The 22,713-nt window shown below is 36.7% G+C and overlaps 1 protein-coding gene across 1 annotated transcript in view; it reads right to left on the reverse strand.

Moving 5' to 3' along the window:
* Positions 1–22,713, reverse strand: part of FREM3 (FRAS1 related extracellular matrix 3) — a 52,042-nt gene that overhangs the window by 24,781 nt on the left and 4,548 nt on the right. The window contains 4 exon segments of the mRNA XM_061993170.1: positions 501–527; positions 530–748; positions 20,708–20,771; positions 22,617–22,705. Of these exon segments, the coding sequence (XP_061849154.1) occupies positions 501–527; positions 530–748; positions 20,708–20,771; positions 22,617–22,705 (399 nt within the window).

Below are 22,713 nucleotides of genomic sequence, written 5' to 3' on the forward strand. Positions count from 1 at the left end.
CACTACTTGTGACCTGTTAGAAACTACTATGCACAACAGATTAGCCTCTATTAGCTATTTCTACTCTTAAGCTTCATCTGATGGTATACAATTTCTTTCATCTATAATATTGTCACAAAACTAATCCCATACCTGTGTAAAAAATCTGTAATTACAGACTCAACTGCAGAAACAGTAAACCCAGTCCTCACAAATCCACTTCAGAGTAATAAAACAGCTGTCTAGTCCTTCTTACTCCAGTAAAGAAAATAAAATCTAATCCTCAACTTCTACTACAATAACAAAACAGTGTAAACCAAAGCACATGATACATATTTACACTGTATCCTCAATATAGTTCATGTCTGTTCTGCCAGTTTCTCTACTGAATAAACAAACTTTAGACCCATGTTTTCAGTAGTTTGAAAGACAAGAACACAGTGGAAGAGATTATTTAATCAAGAAAACCTCCAAAGAGGAAAGTCCAAGAAAAAAAAAAAAAATACCTTTTTTGTATTCACCATCACCTATGTCAGCCAAGACAATTATTTGGTGCTTGGGAATTCAGCATCAATTTGGCCACCCACTGGCATGCTCAGAGAAATATTGAAGGTCTCATCTTGCTCATACAGAGAGTCATCAATAATGATAACGCAACAGATTTTCTCAGCCTCATCCTTATCAAAGTGAACAATGCTGCTATGATCTTCAGGACATGAGATGTAGTCAGAAGACAAGACAGTGGATGGTACTGTGCCAGTAGCAGAACCTATGAGGAAGGAGGGTAAAACAGGAATTACAGGGACTCAGGACTTGAAAGAACAACTGCCCTTTAAATTAAACAAACACAGAAAAAGTGTTGTAAGCTCGAACTAATAAATGCATTTTGGTAAAAAGTTAAACACATTAAATTCTTCCTATTTATAATTACTTCAGTACCAAAGTGTCTCAGGGATCTCTAATTGTTACCCAGCATCCTCATGAAACCATTTCTGCTCCCAAGTCACTATTATCTCCAATTATCCTGTGTCTTTGTTTTTGGTTTTTTTTTTCAGGTATAGAGCTGCACTTCAAGCAGGTGAGAAAAGTGAGACACCTAATTGAAAAAAAACAACTTTCAAAACTATGCTTTGTCACCAATGATGTAGACCACAGCCTCATCAGCAGTTGAACAGTCACAATAAAAAGCAATTTTGTGAGAGAAGAAGAGCACAAAAGCAGTTGGGAGAGGGAGGGGATAATCCCCCTAAATAGGTTTTGCTGTTGAGGACATGGAGCAACACTCAATTTAACAGCACACGTCTGACCACATTTTGTAACGTTTGCACTGAAAAAATGGCAAGATGTTTTCCTTTTTCACTTCTAGACATTATTCTTTCATGGACCAGAATGTCTATGAAAGTCACTGGGACTTTAGAATGAGGACTCCTCCTGAAAAATGAATATGAATTTGATCTTCACATTTACCTCACTATGTGACTCTTAGAGAGTGTGTGTGGGGACGTACTTCTGCTCATTTATGTGAAACACTTATGTAAAAAAAAAAAAGAGTAAGGCTTACATGCAATATTGACTTAAGAACTGCTGTGGATTTGCACCACCAGCAAATTTATTTTTTTATTTGCTTTGCTTTTTATTTGTGGAACAAGTTGTCTAGTTATGCCTTCAGAAAAGAATTATCAGTCTGTTAAGAAACTTATTTGTGTCAATGAAAGTGTTCAAAACTTCACTGAAGCTATAATTTAGTCACCTGCATAAAGAAAACGAAAGCAAATAAAAAACCAAGCCCACTAATCACATCTTTCAAAGAGAAATGAATCCTGACACTTTATGATATCCTGATACTTTATGTTCACAGTTTCTGTTACTGCTCTGTACCTGTGCTGTACTTATCCACATTTATGAGCTGTGGAGTACTCTTACCCCTTTCGCTTGTACACTAAATAGAATCATAGAATCACAGAATGGTAGGATTGGAAGGGACCTTTAGAGATCATCTAGTCCAACCCCCTGCAGAAGCAGGTTCACCTAGATCAGGTTGCATAGGAACATGTCCAGGTGGGTCTTGAAGACCTCCAAGGAAGGAGACTCCACAACCCCTCTGGGCAGTCTGTTCCACTGCTCTATCACTCACACAGTAAAATAGTTTTTTCTTATATTTAAATGGAACTTCTTGTGTTCCAGCTTCATCCCATTACACCTTGTCCTGTCCTAAAGACTTTTGCATCTATCCAAATCTTGCTTCTGGAGACGCCCTCCTAGCTAGGTGAGTAAATACTGGACATGTGATGTGGAATTGCAGCTCCGTGTTGACAGAACAACGTTATTAGGTCTATCGCACTATGCAAATTTTCCTCTTCTCCCTCATCCCCATATTTTCTTCCTTGTGTAAATCTAAACTGCAATACTTGGATATCAATTTGCTCTGCTGGGATATTATTCAAGCAGAAACTTTTCACTTTACAGGTTTAAAAGACAATACATGGTCACCTTAACAAAAACCACAGAGGGCAGTTGCATAGAGATTCTAGGGCTAGGGATTAATCCCCTCAGTTCCAAGTAAAGCAGCAGGTGAGGATTTAACTCAAAGTAAGTTTTATTTGCTGTCAGATCAGATGGCTTTTGCTGCAGCATGAGAAAAGGATAATAAACCACAAAATGTTTTCAAACAGCAAAAACAATATCCAGAAAAGTGAGCATGCTTTACTGGAAATGCACATGCAGTGTGCTATAATTGACATAGGATCCATTTCAGCTTTTACTACTTAATGTAGCACAAGCACTCAATTTACTTTTTTTTTTTTTGAGACTGCACCATACATAAGAATATATCATAGAAAGACACTCCAAAAATATTTTTTAAATACAATTTGTTGCTACACATTTTTAATGTGTGTGCCTATGTATTTTTATAGCAAGTTTTCTTGTTTGTTTTAATCAAAGGTGCCCCCATATTGGCAGAATCCAACTGTGGATGTAATGAAGCAAAGATCTCTAACTCACCATGCAATTTTGAAATTCATTACTGCCTTTGGGTTTCAATCCAGTTTTAGTTAAAATATATAAGCATCTTTTTCTTAAGGTTCAGCACCAGCAATTATGAATCACTTTACCTCCCCAGTTGAGAATAATGAATCCCTCTCAATAGCCTATGTATTTGTGAGAGAATCTACTGGCTAGCAAAAAAGTTCCAAAGGCTGTGGAGTATGAAATCATTCCTAAATAGTTTAATTCCTAAATCATTCCTAAATTCCCATTTTTTCTATACTGCAGTTGCTGAGGTTTTTAAGTGCCTGACTTAAATAATATTCAGAAAACAGTCAGATATTTTTGTGTTGCACAAAACAAGTATTGTCATGCACTGGTTCAAATGATGAAAAAGCCTAAACTTTAAACCTTTTAAATTTTGTTTTGTTTTAGAATCAGGAAGAAAAGGACCTTTCTGCTCAGTGCTCTCCCTGAGTCGAAGACTTCTACGATTCCTATTTACTTTGCACATCTGTCATGACTGTCATAGCACATCCATAATGTTAACGTGCTCTACACTGGCCACCTCTGCTAGGAGACCACCCTTCAAGAATTTCTAGTAGCTTTTGGATTTTCTTGTAGCAAAAGGGCCAATATAAAGCCGCCCTTGTAAAGCAAGAAGTTGTACCTAGACTTCTCCACAACTTGGTTCGGCACTCAAAAAACTTGTTTACTTACAGCTAAAGTTAATGTGTTACAAAACGCATCCTCCTGCCAAAATAGACAAAGCAGAATATCCCAATTTCTGTTTTTTTGTCTGGCAATTGATTTCAGGAAGATGACAGTGAGCACACAGCAGAAGTTGATTTTACTGATTTGTTCTTACATCTACTAATATGCACACCCAGATTTCTGGGTGGCAGCAGTGGAAAAAGAAACACACAGCCACATCTGAGTAATAAAAATCTATATCTTCGTTATTCTCATTATTTGGTATTTATTATGTAAACAGAGGAACAAGAAACTGTGAAACAGCTCCTTAACAGCTGCCTTTTCTGGTGCAAGAAGCTTCAAACATTAAAGATTTACTTACTTATAAAAGAGGTTTCTTGTAGGTATCCTCTGCATCTAATAGTCACCTTTAGAAACTTGAAGCTTTCAACGACATAGTTCCCCTACTCCAGTGAAATCCAAGTCCAGTTCAGTCGAAATGACTGGCGTTTTAACATGTTCACCTCTGTGTCACAGAAAAAGCATCCTGAATATCATGCATAATTTGCAAAACACAACTAGAATTCCCTAAGGTCATTGCCAGCCTGCATTTTCACCTGCAGACACCAGAGACAGAGGTGCATCACATGAGTTGCGATGGTTCACTTTCCCAGACCTTCCAGAGTTGACTGGCACACATCTTCCAAGAGGCTGGAGGCTCACTCAGGGGTCATTGCACACCAGCTCCCTAATTAAGTTACCTATTAACTCTCAATGATTACATTTTTAAAGATATTTCTGTTAGTAGTGGGATTAAGCAGTAAAAATAACTCTTGAGGGAGCTTTAGGTGGGTCACGTAGTGTCATGTTACTGACTCTTTTTAACAATGCTAGTATGTGCCTGTCAACATCAAACATGAACACAAGCTGAATTCAGAATGTCCTAGTACATTCAGGCAACATAAAATATCACATAAGGAAGATGTATCACTAATTATATAGATTTATTGTGTAAAAAATATTTGGAAACTGTGACTAAGCTTCTATTCTTTGCTTTCAGGAAAGTAATGTATTAAAACCAGTAGTTATTTTGTATTAAACAAAGGAAAACTGAAAAAATCAAATTATAAATGTAATGCTCCTTAAAATGTAGAACGACAACAAAGCACAGGTTGCCATTTTCTTCTGTTCCAAAAAAATTAACCTTTTAGAAGGATTCTGTGAAATTCTTATGAGACCTGGTAAATCTGCTGTTTCTACACAACAAAAGTAATAAAATAGCAACTGGCCTTGAGGCCATAAGCTTCCAGCTCATTAACTATATTTTGCTGGAAAAATTAGGCCTTTTTCTGCATACAGTTTACTTTGTAGCAGAAGATTATAACATCTAATTTCAGAAAATTTTCCTGGCTTATCGATAATTGACAGGGTATACACAAGATAAGAATAGGCAAGAAAAATGTTGGTCATATCAAGAACTAATGTGGACTAAAAGGACTCTGTCCTCTACTTGTCTAATGATTTTCCACATAATGAACAGAAATTTGCAAAGAGTACTTCATGTATTTAAGAAGCCTCTGCTTACTGAAAGGGGCAATTTGATAAAATAGACATTTGTATCTTGCTACCATTTTTTCTTTTGTTAAAAATTTCATTTGTCAACATTTTTCTTTTAAACTAAAAATCATTTTGCTCCATAATTATGTACTTCTGTTACAGAAGGGTGACAACATAACATCAATAGACTAATTCAGCACAGGAGAAGATAAGCACTGAAATTTTTGGACTAAAGGATCTAATTCTGTACTAATGCCCAGTTGACATCTAATCAAAATCACCACATAATTCTCATTTGCTTAAACATTGAAAATTCTTATACTAACATTATGGGAGTTGTCTCAAGCTCTTAAAAAGTATAAGGTAAAGTCCAGCATAAGATTCTCCTGCTAACTGGAAGCAACTCTAGATTACGTGTTGTACACAATTCCAATAAATTCCAATAAAGATTAAAGCTGAGTAAAACCTATGAGCCTGGAATAAATTTTAAGATGGTTTAAGTAACTATCACTTGGAATTAATTGTACCTTTGAACAAACAATGTGAGTCATTCAGTAATATTGTGGAAAAATCATTGATGAAAACAGACTTCTTAAAAATCACCTTAGATGCAAACTGAAGCCTAAACCTATTTACCATGTGGAATATTTTCAAAAATCTCTATTCAGCTGATAGGCTGCTGCTTTGGCTGACACACTATTGCTGCATCTAGTCTGGAAAAAGACTTCTGAATGGAGAACTCACACATGTTTCTTGATAAATATAGAAAATAGAAAGGCTTTTTATCCTAGAAACAACTCAGTGAGTTACATTATACCTGCTGAAAAAAAAAGTGCTTTTCAGTATGATCATTGTATTTCTACTAAAAATCTTTCCTAGTGGCTGTTTGTTTCACAGCCTTCATCTTTTGACAGACTTCAGTGTTTTGGGATACCCCTCCCCCCCATTTTTTAATAATAATACTGAACACAATATACTCACATTAACAAAGACTTAGCTTAGAAAAGAAGGACTGGAAACAAAGGGAAACTACCTTAAGGCTAGATTAAAACCAAAACCAATCAATTTCCTATGATTGAACAACTGCAGTCAAAAGCTAGTTCTCAAGTATGAAATTACTGATGAATTGCCGTATAGATCCATATACAGCTAAAACCAAGATGTGATGGGACCACCTGCATACTTGTACCAATGTCTATCATCTGTCCACACTGCAAAGCCCTCCTACATACATCAAAACCACATACAGCTTCCTCCTCCATACATACAAAACACATATGTGTAGGTAAATACATTATTATATATGGCTGTTTAAGACAGACATAGTCATTATTCTTCAGATATTCTACAAATGGTTTTTTTGTATGGTAAATATCTGCTCCTGCTGAGAAAGTGTTTTAAGAAGGTTAATCTTCCATACAACTATCCCCAGACTGTTTACTCACAGCATAATGTTACTGAAAAAGTCAAGTAAAACACATGCCCAAACTGTTTTAGTGTGCAGTATATGCAAAAACCATACTGTTGGGAAACACTGTTTGGGTGGGGAATGAATGTATTGCATATGTTCACCTACAGCATTGGCAATCTCAGCATGGCGTGTACCACAGAACATAACGACTGACTGCTGGAGCTGTAGCTTAAAAAGTAGGCTTCAAGTAGACTCCTGAAACTTCCTATTACTGGGAATATCACAGAACTCAGCATCCCTGAAGACATGTCTGGAATACCCTTTGGCTTTGTCTGTTAATATGCAAATAGCAAAATTCTCATCTATACTCTCTGACATATTTTTTCCCCTTTTCCAAACAGACATCGCATTTGGTAGGCGCACTTCCAGCAGCAGGTTCCCAGTTTGGGCTGCTAAGTTCAGAGAAAAACAGGACAGCTGAAGAACTCAGACTATGCTCAATACTATGTGAAGTTCAACACTTGTCTATTGCATCACAAGTTCACCTGTTCCTTCTTTCAGAACTGGGAAAAGGCTATAGAACAGGAGGCACTTGAAATTTTAAGGAAATATATTTTTTGTAGCTTTTTAAGAGATAAGAAAGAGTGGTTTAAGGAATCTACTCTTTACATTAAGGATTTGGAACTTCTACATTAAAAAGAACATACAGAAGAACTTAATTTGGTAAAGTATGTTCCAAATATATACTTAAATATCTCTCTTTTCCAACTAAACCACAGATTCATTAGACTATCCGCATACGCACAAGAAGCTGTAAAATATTTCAGCTTCCTTTTGTGTATTTTTAGGAAAAATAATACATGCAGGCACAAGTGCGGGAAAAATTCAGAATTCATATTAAGTATTTTACATCTGCATTTCTCAGAGAAACAAAGCACACTGAAAATAAAAAAATGTATCTTAAAAACAGAGCAGCATGAAATTAGATGATTGCCAGATCTACAGTTACGATAAATGGAGGTACTTCAACAAGGTGTTATGATTAATAAAGTCCCCAGGTCTTTCACTAAACAGTCCACGAGCCTTTTCTTGGCCAAAGAGGGAAGCCTTCAAGGGATGTCTCATACCATCAACTTCATAAATCTAACAAAGTCAGAACTGTTTATCTCTGGTCAATGAAAATGTCATAAAAACTTCCCAAGTTCCATAAAAGACAGCTCTCTCTTTTCAGTGTTTTCAAAACAAATACTACCCTAGTTACTGCTTTCTTGGCTTTAATACTCCTAAGTAAGGTTGATGTCATGCCAAATGTTATTAGATCTTGTGAAAAAAAGACTAGATTAATACAAGGACATAAAAGTTGGCTATGTGCTTGGCACATGGGTCTCACATGCTACAAAACATAGATTTAGTTCTGGTAACCTTCACAGACTGCATAGATGTATCTTCAGTGGTTCTAAATTAGTAAAGAATAGTACATTAATAACTCAAATGGCAGGACATTTTCTTTCCTTATCTCTGGTGAAAAGTCCATCTGACCACCATCTCCGACTTTGTTTTAAGCTGGGTGGTTGGCAGTATTTCTATCAATTCCTTCAAGTGAAGTTACGTTTCTTTCAAACAGCTGCTCTGTAGATGCTAGCATATTTGCAGTTGGCTTCCATTTGCAGGACAGCTAATGTTTACTGAAAAGGATCAGAAAGAGAGAAAGCGGTCTGGGAGAATAAACAGTGAAGGAAATAAAAGGTGTGAAAAATTGAAAACCAGAAGGAAAAAAGAGCAAAACGTATCGGCTCAGAAAAAAAGAAAATAAATATAGGTATGTATGAAAGGGAAATAGTTCCAAATGTTGGAAAACTTAAAAAGGGAGATGAGAGGAAGGGGGAAATCTAAATTAATTTGGAACTTTAGCTTAAAAATCAAGGCGTGTTCCTGTGCGACCTGATCTAGGTGGTCCTGCTCTGACAGTGAGGTTGGACTAGGTGATCTTTAGACGTCCCTTCCAACCCTTAAGATTCTGAGTGGCAAAGTCACAAATGGGCACTCACTTCTCTACTACCCAAAAGTCTTAAAAAATTCATGGGCAAGGGACCAAGGGTTTTTGTTTGTGTGTACCATAATATCAGACTGTATTTCTTTGTTTTGCTTGTTACAAATGCCAAACTTTCTGGCTCAGAAGGAAAAAGTGGCCATTCTGAGCTGACCAGTTAAAACAGTTGCTGTTAATCCCTAATCTTTAATTGTCCTTCATTGCTGACATGCACAAAAGGTCTAACAGACAAGCAGTAGGCAGGCATGCTACTAGGCTCAAGAAAACTTTGTTCTCACAAAACCAATAAATTCCATTTTAAGGACATGCCAGCATTTCAAAAGACCTTAGAGTTGACTTTGAAGTATAAACAGATATAGAGTAAGCAAGAAGTGCAGAATATGTGTCAAAAAGTTGCTGCTGTATAGTATCACACTTTTTCTTTAAGCATATGCAAGTCAAAACTAGGAAAAAAAAATCGAGAGTGTAGCTAAAGAACATTAATTATTCAAAAGAGCAAAAATAAGCTACCGAAAAAGGAAAACTGATCATTTTGAGTGCACAATTCTAAATCAGTGGTGCCATCCCATACTCAAGACTTTTACATGGCCTTTATATCAGTATTCAAAAAGTCTTTACAATTCATGTCTGATTTCAGTTATCAAGAAATGTTGAGGCCTTAATTGAATCTACATAAAGCTGCTTATGCTCAAGATCTTTTTTTCCTGTTTGATGTGGTTGGACAGGGTGGGTTAAAGGGACAGGCACACTGTTGTTCATACTTCATTGCACTTTTCATTATTGCAGCTTGTAGTGGAGGGCTGGCATACATGAGTTGAATTAACTTGTCTTCTGCTTTTAAATCTAACCCAGTTATGAGGATTTTGTCTTTTCATTCTCTTGAATTCCAAGAGAACTGGAAGTTCTAGAACATTCATAATTTGAGAATAATGAGCCAGTGCCTACAGTAAAACATGAGGCAAGCCTTATGCAGCAGGAGACTAAATGACATATTCTATGTTTGTCTTCACTTACCCACCCTTCCCTATTCCTGGTCCAGGATTGGAAGGTTTCAGTGTTATTGTCGATGTAACAAAAACAACATGCATTTTATAAAAGCCAAACCACTGATCTGTTGCCATATTATTGATCAGGAAAGGGTGATACTTAATTTGTGATTCCAGCTTTTCTATTCATGTTCCTTGCCCAGTTGCTTTCTATTCTGAATTAGTAATTTTTACCCAGACCCAGTCCTCCTCCTTTGTATCTGTTAAAATTTTTCATTTACACTATAACTTTATAGACTTTTTGTTTCTGGAAGCCATTAACTCAACTCAAGAGAAATAAAATGTCCTTAAAGCCTCACAATATCATGCTTTGCTGCACTATGTGATTCAGTATTAAATCTAGTTATCTAATGAAAGTCACCATAGAACACTGTTCATCCATACCAGTGTAGCCCACTGGAAGACAAAAGCCATGCTCCAGCTTGCTGTAAGTCAGCATGGAGGAACATGGTGAATTTGCATGGCTGGGGAGGTGTTTTCCTTCAAATAGGCCCTCCCAAATCTAGGGAGTTTTCAGATATATGAACAAACTGCAAGAGATCAGTAGGTAAAAGCAGTGTTTCAAGTACAGGGGTTCACAAGAAGCCCAAGAATTTTTTCTTCTGGCAAAAGATCACAGAATCACAGAATGTTAAAGGTCGGAAGGGACCTCAGAAGATCATCTAGTCCAACCCCCCTGCCAGAGCAGGACTGCTTAGAGTAGGTCACATAAGGAGTCAACCAGGTGGGTTTTGAATGTCTCCTGAGAAGGAGACTCAACAGCCTATCTGGGCAGCCTGTTCCAGTGCTCCATCACCCTCACATTGAAAAAATTCTTGCTTGCATTTCTTTGGAACCTCTTATGTTCCAGATTATACCCATTGCTACTTTTCCTATGATTGTACATCATTCAGAAGAGCCTGGCTTAGTCCTCAAGATTACTTGGTATTTGCAATAAACAATCATTGCTGCACTTGTAAATAAATTGCTTTTGTTGGTAGAAGAGAGTTGTATTTCATAGTACAACTGGGAGAAAAATAAGGCAAAAAGAATTTTTGTATCACAGGTTTGTCTAATTTTTTTCTATTTTTCTAACAGTCTCAGTTGTTAATACAGTATAGCCATAAAATGTTCTACTTTTAAATTTTCCATCTCTAAGAGGAATGTTTCTAAGTGGAGGGTTCAAAAGAGAGACGAGGCAGGGACTGAGACAGAGCTACTGTAGAAGGATGTTGTGCTACAAAAGCACAAAGACATTCTACCATCATCCAAGGAATTTCCAGTTGTTGCCAAGAGCAAAAGAGAAACAACTAATCTGATTAAAGGTCACTTACATACTTAAAATCTTACATATTCTGCTTGTTACGAGTTAAGTCTAACTCTTACTCCTCAATTAATTTAAGAAGAAATTAATCTTCCTCATGTAACCAGGAAGCTCAAATAACAATAAACTACCCTGAAATCAGGCCTATGGTCCAACAAAGACCTATACAAGACAGATGGGAAATGGGAGTTTGCTAGCTATTATTTCACAGAAATTCTTCATGTGTATGTTCTTCAAAGAGTACTCGTCACAGTTACAAGTGCAATCCCTGTCACAGAGAACAACAATTCCTTGATTTTTTTCCGTCTCCTTTAGGAAAAAGCAGGAAGAAAGATCAATGGATACATTCATTTTGTTCCGTACTCCTGTATCCTCCATCCTGAACAAAATACAATTTCATTATATTGTTACATGGTCAGTGCTAAAATGCATTACATTTCATAACTGTCAAATTAAGTAGGAGGAAAGATATACTGCCAAGTTTATAATTCTCTGTGCAAAAATAATATCATGACTGACAATACACATTCAATGCACAAAGGACACAACAATCTATGCTAATTTTAACTTAGGAGTGCAGAGAAACGCAGATTTCATTATCATAGAATGGTAGGGGTTGGAAGGGACCTTAACAGATCATCTAGTCCAACCCCCTCTGCAGAAGCAGGTTCACCTAGATCAGGTTGCATAGGAACATGTCCAGGCAGGTCTTGAAGACCTCCAAGAAAGGAGACTCCACAACCCTTCTGGGCAGCCTGTGCCACTGCTCTGTCACCCTCACAGTGAAATAGTTTTTCCTTATGTTTAAGTGGAACTTTTTGTGTTCCAGCTTCATCCCATTGAAACCTTGTCCTGTTGCTAGCTACTATAGAAAAAAGGGATGTCCCAAGCTCCTGACACCCACCCTTTAGATATTTATAAATGTTAATAAGATCCCCCCTCAATCTCCTCTTCTCCAGACTAAACAGCTCCAGTTCTCACAGCCTTTCCTCATAAGGAAGATGTTTCAGTCCCCTGATCATCTTGGTGGCCCTCCACTCGACTCTCTCCAGCACTTCCCTGTCCCTCAGAAACAGAAAGCCTCTATGTTTTCCAAAAGATAACTTTTTGTACGTGCTAACATGAGACAAAACTGCCATCCAAATGGTAGCTTTAATTACAAGTTAAGTTTCCTCCCTGAATCAATGTTCTTTTGCAACATGCTTCAATACACTTGGCATTTAATTCCTTGAAGAAGTAAAAGCTTCACAGTGAGACCTTGAAGATATTGTAAATCAAAGACCAATACAAGAGATTTATGTTATAGTTTGACCTTTAAAGTGTTCCAGCAAGAGGCAGCTGACTGATCTGTAGTTTGAATCTGCAGGATTCATAAGCATGATGATTGTCTTGGGAAGTTATGGCCTTCATAATTCCCCAAATTACATCAACATACCTTAACTAGGCAAGGCAGTTGATGCTACAGGCCATCGTTAGGGAAAGCTTCTTAAAGTGCCATACTAGGGTAGAGGCTGAACAGCAGTCATGAACTCTGAGAATTGAGAAAGAGCTTTGCCATCTGGGAATGATAGGAATTTATTATTCATTTCTTATTTGCAATCACAAAGAAATGTGATAAAACCCTATAACATCAGGAAAAGCAGCTGCCTAAGTTCAGAGATACTGCTTTCCTAGATGAGGCTAATGTGATTGTTGCTGACCTGTGGAGCCATTTCCTGCATAAAAAAGTACAATACACACTGGGTAAGGGGGGCACAAGACAGAGGAATGGACAGGAACATGTCTGAAAGTTTTGTCTCATCATGGGTGCCAGTTAAGTTCAAATGACATGGGAGAGGTCAAACACCTTAAGAAGTATTTTCCTGGTCACAATATTGAAAGTAGAAAATCCTGCAGTCTTCCTCCTCATCCCAGCAATGGTCAGCCAGCTGGGACACAGCCCTGTGTTGAGAAGAAGACAACGGGCCTTCCCTTTGACAGAAGAGAAGACATAGCAGATGAAGCTAGCAAGGGAGAATCTGAGACCACTTTCATCAAGATGAGTGGTATCAGTGCAGTGGCTGTACCCCTCAAGAGTTCTGGAGATTCAGAGACTTGTGTCTTGGGACACAAGCCCTGTAACCTCCTTTGGAGCAATGTCTGGTCTGCCTAGTTTGTCCATTAAAGTACCTCCACTTAATCTTTTTCAGCTGAATAACAACACTGAAATGCATTTTGAAGTGTTTTAAGAACCGGTAACAGGCCAAAACATATGGAAAACATTAGATTCAGATATCAAAGAGGTTAATGCCGAGAAGTTCTCTGCTGATACTGAAAATGAACTTCAAGGAAATTTAGGTGAAACTAGATAACAACTTTACAACTTGTTACTATTTCAGTTTTCATTTCACGTAATTCAACTCAAGTGCCAAACATCTGAATTTTGAGTGCTACAGGAAGTATATGCTGAACAGAACAAAGAAATTTATGTTCTGTTTGAGACAGGCGTATCATATGGAACAGATTCATATGTTCTTCCTAACTTCTGGATAGTGATAGAGGAAGAGGTAATCATACTTTCCTGAATGTATCACATATGTAAATGGCACAATCAATACTCAATAGAAAAGCACATAAAAATACATTTTAAGTTAATTAGCCCTATGTTATTTGTAAATACCTTCTGGATTCAGATTTTGTACTTGGAACTATAATTCAATTCTTAATTATTCATCTATGCATTCAGATCATTCACAAGATGTTAAGGAAATTAGAAGGGAATGAATCTCTGCCCTTTTAATTACAAGAGGTGAAATTAGGAGCCATTTCACACAATTCTAAATGCACAGTTAATCCTCATAGTTAAAATTCCCATTGACGCTTACAGAACAGATATTTTCCTTTAAATAACACTTTAAAGAAAATTACCTACTTATATTGTCAAAGACCTTAGAAAGACAAATCGTGGGCCCATGTGAACACTGAATACAGATATAGGAACTGAATCAATTTTTGCAGACCTTATCAATATACAATATAGGAAAAAAAAGGAATGAGGTAAGAAGCAGTTGCTAAAAGACATGTAGAAGAAAATGTCTGAGTTTTGAACGAACCAAAGGAGGGCAGAAGACTTCCCAAAGCACGTCAGGGCTTCAGAAAGAATATCATGGACCGGCAAATCGTCAGTCTCAACAGCATTAGAAAATTACACCCTTTAATAAAGTATGCCCTGTTTTGGAAAACAATCCTTCTTAAGCAATAGATTTGAGAAATATTTCCTCAGTATTTTTCTGGGAACTGAAATCCAATATTACCAAAGATTTCAGGTGAGCAGACAAAAAGAAACTAACTTTATCTATTGTTCAGGGACTTTACCTAAATCAGTTCCCCTAAAAAGAAAAATGTTATGCCATTCAGGAAGTACTTACCTGCTGACACACATTCACAATACAATATCAGTGACTAAGGTAACTATGTTTTGCTTTAGTTTCTGTTTAACTTCTGCTACACTCCTGAAGCAATGACAAATATATCTAGTGCCCGATATACAAAAAACCTTCTTGTTATATTTTACGTCTCTCATAACAACTGATTGAATACATCAGAGACTAAAACATGTGCATGCCTGTTTGCCCATATATATTCAAGCAAAATCCAAATAATTCTAATATCTTATGCTACAGTTCCAACAAAATACCTATGGAACACATAAACCCATCAGTTATGGGAAAGGAAGGAAAATGCATAAATTTAATTTAAAAAAAGATGGTCTAAAGATAGGTTAATTTCAACAGTAAGGCATAAAAGTTTCTAAATATCTATTATCTTTTCAATCTTCCCAGCTAAAATTGTCAAATGAAGAGTAAACAGATTGAGAAATAGATGAAGAAATTCTAACCAGTGACCATAGACAAACTGCAAGACACAACCATCCCACAGACTCCTCCTTTCATATAATTTTCCCTCTTTCTCACTCCTACATATTTACATGTTCTTTTAAATTTTGTCTTATGGCTAAAAGGATGGAAAAAAACTCTTAGTAAAAATAAGAGAACTAATAAAAATTCTGTTTTGGTGCAGCCAATTTGATAAGTTAGAAGAAAAGGAACATTTTGCTCTACGGCTTTTATTATTCTTGGTGAATCCTTCTACTGCAAGCACAAGACCAATCAATCAATGAAAAGAATAAAACAGACTGGTTGAATTTTTCTGCAGGAACTATCAAATTGGTTGAGTCCATCAAAGATGTGATGGAGGGAGACAGGTAGATCAGAGGGCTTCAACACTTGAGCATGTTATGATAGTACCACACAAGAGCTGATCTGTAACAATTCTGACTGCATGCTCCAAGACTGCAAACAATAGGGGGAAAAAAAAACCACCTCAAAACCAATATAGTCCCATTTTCTTGAGTTTATGTAGGTGCTAAGAAATACATGGAGAGCATATAAATCCATGATACTCCCGAAGCCATGCTTTAAACAATTTTTAAGTACTATATTTGTAGAACCCACCTACTACTTACATTCTTACATTCAACAGGAACATAATTTACTTATGAAGCCTGAGGCTCTAATAATGTCTGTGTTATACAAAAATACAGAAATTGATCTAATCTTTTGCTTGACATAGTAATGCTATATAAACTGGCAACGACATATTAACTGGAAACTGAATCCCCATAAGTCTACAATAAACTAAACATGTGCCAGCACTGTGCTGGCACAGGCTGCCCAGGGAAGTTGTGGAGTCTCCTTCCTTGGAGGTCTTCAAAACGCGCCTGGATGCATTCCTGTGTGACCTGATCTAGGTGGACCTGCTTTGGCAGAGGGGTTGGACTAGATATTATCTAAAGATCCCTTCCAACCCCTACCATTCTATGATTCTATGATAAATATTACTGGGACAACCACTACACTGACAAGAAAATAGTGGGAAAAAATTGTGCTCTAGGCTGCAAAAAATTCCTTTCTCTCCATTTAAATTCCTTCAATATGTTCCAATAACAATATAATTAATAATAATATTTCACAGTTTATGTATCACCATTAAGTTCTGTGGATCTCTGGCTAAAACATATAGAACTTTCACGAAAAGCCAGGAAAGAAGAATGAAGTACTTTTAAGAAAAAGTCTGTATTACTTTTGGAATCTAGCAAATTTGTGAGACTGACAAATCAATTCTGAATTTCTGAAAAGCCCTAATATTGTCCAAAAGAAGCAGTTTGATGGCCTTCTACCATATGAGAAGAAGGAACTACTTTCTAAAGCAGCACAAACACATTTCTAAACTGCCACCAGAAAGGACTGGACACCATATTTTTAAGAAACAGCAGTCCCATGTACTCTTCAAACAAATCTATCTTGTCCAGATATAAAGTAGATGATGTATGGAATAAGGCTCGTCTTAACAAGCTGCATTTCTGAGAAGGATCTATTATGCAAATCAGAAAATAAAGTAATAAATAAAATTCCACTGCATTACTGAAGCTAGAGGAATCCTTTGTTTTACAAAAGGTAAAACAGCAACTAGGAGCTTCAAGGTTATTTTACTTCTCAGCATCACTAAGAATCAGAACATAGCACACTACTTTCTACAGTTACAAATGGTCTTTGACAAAACGAAGTAGACATGGCAAAGGGGACACAAAAATAATTATTACATCATTAAAAAGTATTTCATATTACCAATGAGGTACATATGGATAACTGCATTGTGTAAAATAATGCTGTGGCAAGAAATCTGGCAAATAGCTTTAAATAACAAAGCAGCACCACATGCAGAGATACAGGTTTCGATTCTGGCTGGTGCTCGAAAACTGAGTTAAAAGAAACCCAAAAGTTACTTTGATTACAGAGCAGAAATATTCTTTCTAGGAGAAAATCAAAAGAGATAAACAACTCTTCAATCTAGCACTGTGATAGCTTTTGTAAACACTCATATTTCCCTAAGAGAGGATGAACATTCTCTTATCTGTTCTTTACCTGCTTAACGGGCCTGAGTGAGAATCAAAAAGATGCAGAGGCTAATATCATCTCTATTTTTCCATTTTCCTCTGTTATCTATATTTACAAATGCCATATCCTTTCTCTGTCCTCTCTACTCCAGACAGAACAGTACCAAGTCTTTTAACCTCTTCTTACTGACCAACTTTTGTAGATCTCTGGTTATTCTCATTTATTCCCAAGGCAGTTTGTCCAGTTTTACTACATCTTCACAATTTCATACAAACCTTGCAAAAGTAGTCTAGTATGGGACTTCCTAGCATCAAGAAAAACAATTACTTCTTGCATCCCAAAAACAATACTGTCATCCAGTTCCTATATTCTAGCATGACTGTCTTCTACTACAAAGTAAAACTCAAAGTCTTGCATCAGCAGAAATGGTATCCAGCACCTTGAAGAGGAGGATTAAAATAAAGTAAAATGTAAATACATAGGTGCATAAGCTGATTCATTTGGAAAGTCTGGCTTTGGAACTGAAAATGCATAGTGCATAGCTTCAAACAGTAATAGATGAAGGGATGAAATAGAGCCATGTCACAAACATGTGTTCATTCCATAATGCTCAGGTTCTCTCCTTTCAGCAGAAATATAATATCTTTGCAAACAACTGTATTAAAATAAAGCCTCCTCACCTAATGACTTTTTATTTCTTGAGGTCAACACAAGAAGAATGCATCATTCAGTGCTGTCAAGCATGACAGCAAATTAGAGCACACAAGGAACACATTAAAAATGGAAGGCATTTTCCCACTGAATTCAAAAGGTTTCTGCATGCAAGTTATTTGACAAGCTTTGTTGCATAATAATTCATACATCTTTGCTGACTACTGTTTTTGAATTTTATTCAAAAGAAAAAGGTTTTGTAAACCCCTTAAAAAAATCTACTTAATTTGGAAGAAGTGTAGCTCTGGGTTTGTTTTAGGGCTACTTAAAAAACAGGTCATTGTTTGGAAATTCTTTGCCTCTTAAATTATGTGCCTTTGTGTCTGGAAGGGGTGAAATGATATGACGACAATATCTTTAATAATAACTAAACTATTTTTGGCTTTGTGGATGTGAGGAGATAGATGCACTGTCGATATTGCTGACTAAAAAGTAAAATTATTTATCAGAGGACAGTATGCTGCCTTGTCTATGGTAACGCCAAGTTGATTTGTAACACCATTAGTAAGATTACAGGAAATTTTACCTACATATAAGAGTAGACAGTTGTGTTAGATAAATACAGTCAGTAACATACACAAATCCCACCAGATGTTTGTTTGTATGTTTGACCAGTAACTACATTCTGCCAGGTGTTCAAATTTAAACTAACTTGGATTGCTAACAAGCTGCTGGAATTGCCATGTATCAGTTTGTGCTAGAAAAGGAAACAACAAAGCACCACTTAACTCTACCAATGGGTTTTTCACTCACACATCATGCATTAACAAGAATACCTATTCTTAAGAGACTAGATATTGCAATGTTTCTGGACTCTATAAGCAAGCACGTGAGTTACTATAATATTGTGTTAGAATCTGCGAGAAGGGAAATGAACCTGGTGAAAGGTCTACAAAAAAGTTCTATGAGGAACAGCTGAAGGAATTTGTTCAGCCTGGAGAAAAGGAAGCTCAGGGGAGACCTTTTAACTCACTGTAACTACCTGAGAGGAGGTTGTGGTAACATAGGGGTCAATGTCTTCTCCAAATTAACAAGGGACAAGACAAGAGGAAACGGCCTCGAGTCGTACTAGGAGAGGTTTAGATTGGAGATTAGGAAGAACTTTTTCCTGAGCGGGTTGTTAGACACTGGAACGGGATGCCCAGGGAGGTGATAGAGTTACCATCCCTAGAGATATATTAAAGGTATGTAGATGAGATGCTGGGGGACATGGTTTAGTTGTGGATGTGGCAGTGTTGAGCTAATAATTTGACTCAATTATCTTAAAGGTCATTTTCAACCTAAATGATTCTGATTCAAACAGTGAAGTTCACAGTATTATAATCAAAACCTTGAGAGGTTATTCAGAAATAAGAAGCCACACTATTTGCCTATAAAAAGATTAATAAGCTTAAAGGCAAAAAAGATGAGGCTCCTTTTATCAGCCTCAGGGAAGCCTAGATCAGCCCCCGTATCAGCTCCCTGGCTGAACAGTCTCTGGAAAATAAAAGCTAAGAAAAAATGTGGAAATCAGAAAACTGCCAGGTTCTCCTTAGGGTTTTCACTCAACCACACCTTCTCCATGCAATTTATTTGCAGTAGCACCAATTAAATATGGGTGAGAACGTCTCTGAGTGAAATCCCAGGCCAACTAGAATTAATAGCAAAGCAGATTTTCACTCCATGGACCTAGGACCACATTGAGCAAAATGCACAGAAGATTCACACTGGAGATCGTATTCTACTTTTTTTTTTCTTTTTACAGAGCTATTTTTTAATAGCTAGAAGTACATAATACAGTATTTTCTTTACTATTTTGTCAATTAGTGCACTTTGGTAGGATTCCTTTATTCCAAGGGAACTCTAAGTTTTAAAATTTCATTCTACACAAGGTTTGAAGGAAGCCTGAACTAGTCCCACAAAGTTTACATCATCAAAACATTTTAACTTTCAGTATCAGCACGCGCTCATTATTCAACAAGGTCTTGAGGGCAGCAATGCCAGGAGTGTTAAAAGGTGAAGTACACTAAAAAACAAAAAACGTGAACCTTACAGGTAAATAAAAGAGTTGCTTATACAACAACATAAACCAAGTAGAGAGGTATTGAAGTAACCAACTTTAACTAGGCTAATCTTTGCATAAAAATCACCAAGGAAAATAACAAATGCTTCCAAAATCAAGTATGGTAAAGTAAAAAATAACCACTGCAAGTCTACTGCACATCATTGCTTTACTACAAATCTTCAAACAAACTTAACAGTAGGCGTATACACACCCCAAGAATAAATCTTTGAAACTGGTCAAACCTTACCCACTTTGTATTAAATTTGTACTGTTGGTTCTGTGTAATGAACAGTAGGCTCAACTCTGTCATTAAACTGTTTCATCACCTACCCTTAAATAGCAGAATAGGTAGCTGTCCAGATAAAAAATATAAAGGAATCTTTCCTATCCCTAGTAAGACAAATGGTACTATATTTAAAAGGTGTACTCTCCCATTAAAGGGTGAAGCTTCTGAAGAAAATCCTGATCATGTTTGTGCAGGGGAAATGATCAGAGAAAAATGCATGCATTTTCTCCTCACATTTGATACAAATACATTTCATTGCTCAGAGTTCCCCTTATACTGATGAAAAACTAAATGCTTTTTAAGAGACTTTAGGAGTTAGAACATAAAAAATCCCCAGAGAAAACAGCAGGCTCTTTCTTGAGTGTTGCTGAAGCAGTTGCAAGCTGTACTAAAATAGTACAGGTCTCTAGGTATTTTTTCCTGAGTTGTACAAAAGCTATTACAGTTGTGCCCTTTTCAGGCACTCCCTTGGGACGTAAATGCCCCTGAGGGAAAATGTTTAAAGTATTTCTAACCACCAAAGCATGAAAAGACTACTCCAGATATAATTTCTTTTAAAAGCATTTCCTTGCACTACAGTAGTAATGACAGCATTAACTCCTCAACCTTCTTTCCCACACCAAACAAGTTCTAAGTGTATTTCCAGATTTTACTTGCTCAGCACACAGTCACATCAGCATACAATGACCATTCAGTCAGTACATACTTTTGTTATAAGCATAGCTGCCCACATTTATCGCCACAGCTTTTCTTACTTTGTTTGGTGATATCTGGAACAGATAGATGATGAAGTAATGTAGCTGAAAGAATCACATTTAGCAGAGACTGGAAGTGCCATTAATGAAAACATCTAGTAACTGGCTCCCTCTGTGGCCCCGAGTACATAAGGAATAAGAATTACCATCTGTTCAGTCATGTCATTCCTTTTTCCCCATTGTTTCTCATCATTATTGTATTACCCCACATAGTCATGCCACAAAGACTTGCATACTGATAAAGTGACAGCAAAATAAGATGTCTGTAAGAAACACAGGTAGTAGCTCACAGCACCTTCTCCTGTGTGCTAAGTGAAATGTGAGCAAAAATAGTCAATGCATCTCCAATCTTTCTTAAATTAACAGCTCCATTTGATTTTAATTGCATTGACGTACAGTACTTCCAAAAGAGCTAGAAAATAATTGGCTTGTGAAGTCTAACTTGCTTTTTCTATTCCACTCAGCTGCTCAATGTTTTCTTTCAGTGTAACCAGAAGCAGCACAAAATAAATGCCATTTTCAGCCTGCCATAGCTTTGTCTCCCAATTTTGTCTATTGGCTCCTGAAAGAGAAGATCTTTCCAGATGTAAAGGATATAAAGTGCCAGCCATGGGGAATGCATTAGTGCATTCTTCACTTACGAAACAGATCTTCCAGTTCCCTGAAGCCCAGCACAACAACAGCTGAATGAAATTATCCGCTACCTAAACCTTAACTAGAAAGGAAATAACTTCCTTCAAGCTATCAATACTGTGCGTATTGTGGGCTGCCTACTATCTTCCATTTGTAAACATGAAAAACTTGCCCCTGGTAGGATCATAATGAAACAGAGGTGTGGTTGACCTAATATTGAAAATGTTTTCAATGTCCTTTACACTACATAATCATTCACATATGATCAAAGTCACAGTACCAAATTACTGGTTTCAAATGTCCAACTACTTCTTTGACAAATTAAAATGAACAAGTCACATTTCATTGTTTTGCTAACTGCACACTGCCTGGAAACACTAAGTGTTCCCCCAACAGAAAGGATAAGGAAAACACTGGAAGTCATATCTAAGGTGCTCGCTTTCATCTTCAAGTAATAAAATGAACAGGTTCATCTCAACTAACCAAAATGTCTCAGCTAACTAAAGTGTATGAAAGTTCTTAATCCATAACAGAATGCTTATTTTTCAGGCACATACTCATCTGAGGCTGGATTGGTTTATAGCAAATGATGGATATAACACTACAATGATTTCTACTGCTACAAGAACAGAAATGGACTGATCATAGATACAATGTAATAACTGATTTTCATGAGATCAGATATACATTTTCTGATTTACAATAATTAGAATAGGAAGCCTTAGTAAACTCAGAGAAGCTCTTACTTTTCAGTGACTATTCTCATAACTATCAACAGAGATTTCTTTTTAGTGAGTCTACCAATTTTGAACAAATCTAGATGCTTATTTAGCCGAGGCTAGCATTAATTTTCTCTTTTGATTCAGTGGTTTGCCATAATGCCAAAATCATCAGTGTTCCACCTCGCATGGCTGAATTTTTGTAACATGCACAGCTGACCATGAGGGATTGACTGTCAGTTCCAATAGCCCTTCATGAATGTCACTGAACAAACAGTATTGTGACAACAGTATATCCCGCTAAAAGTTCATAGCTTGCCATAGCAGCTTGCATTAATTGTGACATTATATACCAAAATGAATAGAATACCCTGATTTGCATTCTTATGTGTTCATGGCACTTCTATATATAACTTCAAAAGAAACAACAGATGACGTTTATTTAATGTGAACAGTGTTCTAGATGGTGTCATTCTAAGACATGAATGATTAAGCATCTTAATCTTACCACTGTCTTCAGTGAAGAATAAAAGATGTCGCTGGTAGCATTACCACCTTCCTTCAGGATGTAGCTGATCTTCATTTCATCAATATTAGCTATGAAA

Source organism: Colius striatus, chromosome 3 (assembly GCF_028858725.1).
Source record: "Colius striatus isolate bColStr4 chromosome 3, bColStr4.1.hap1, whole genome shotgun sequence".
NCBI lineage: Eukaryota > Metazoa > Chordata > Aves > Coliiformes > Coliidae > Colius > Colius striatus.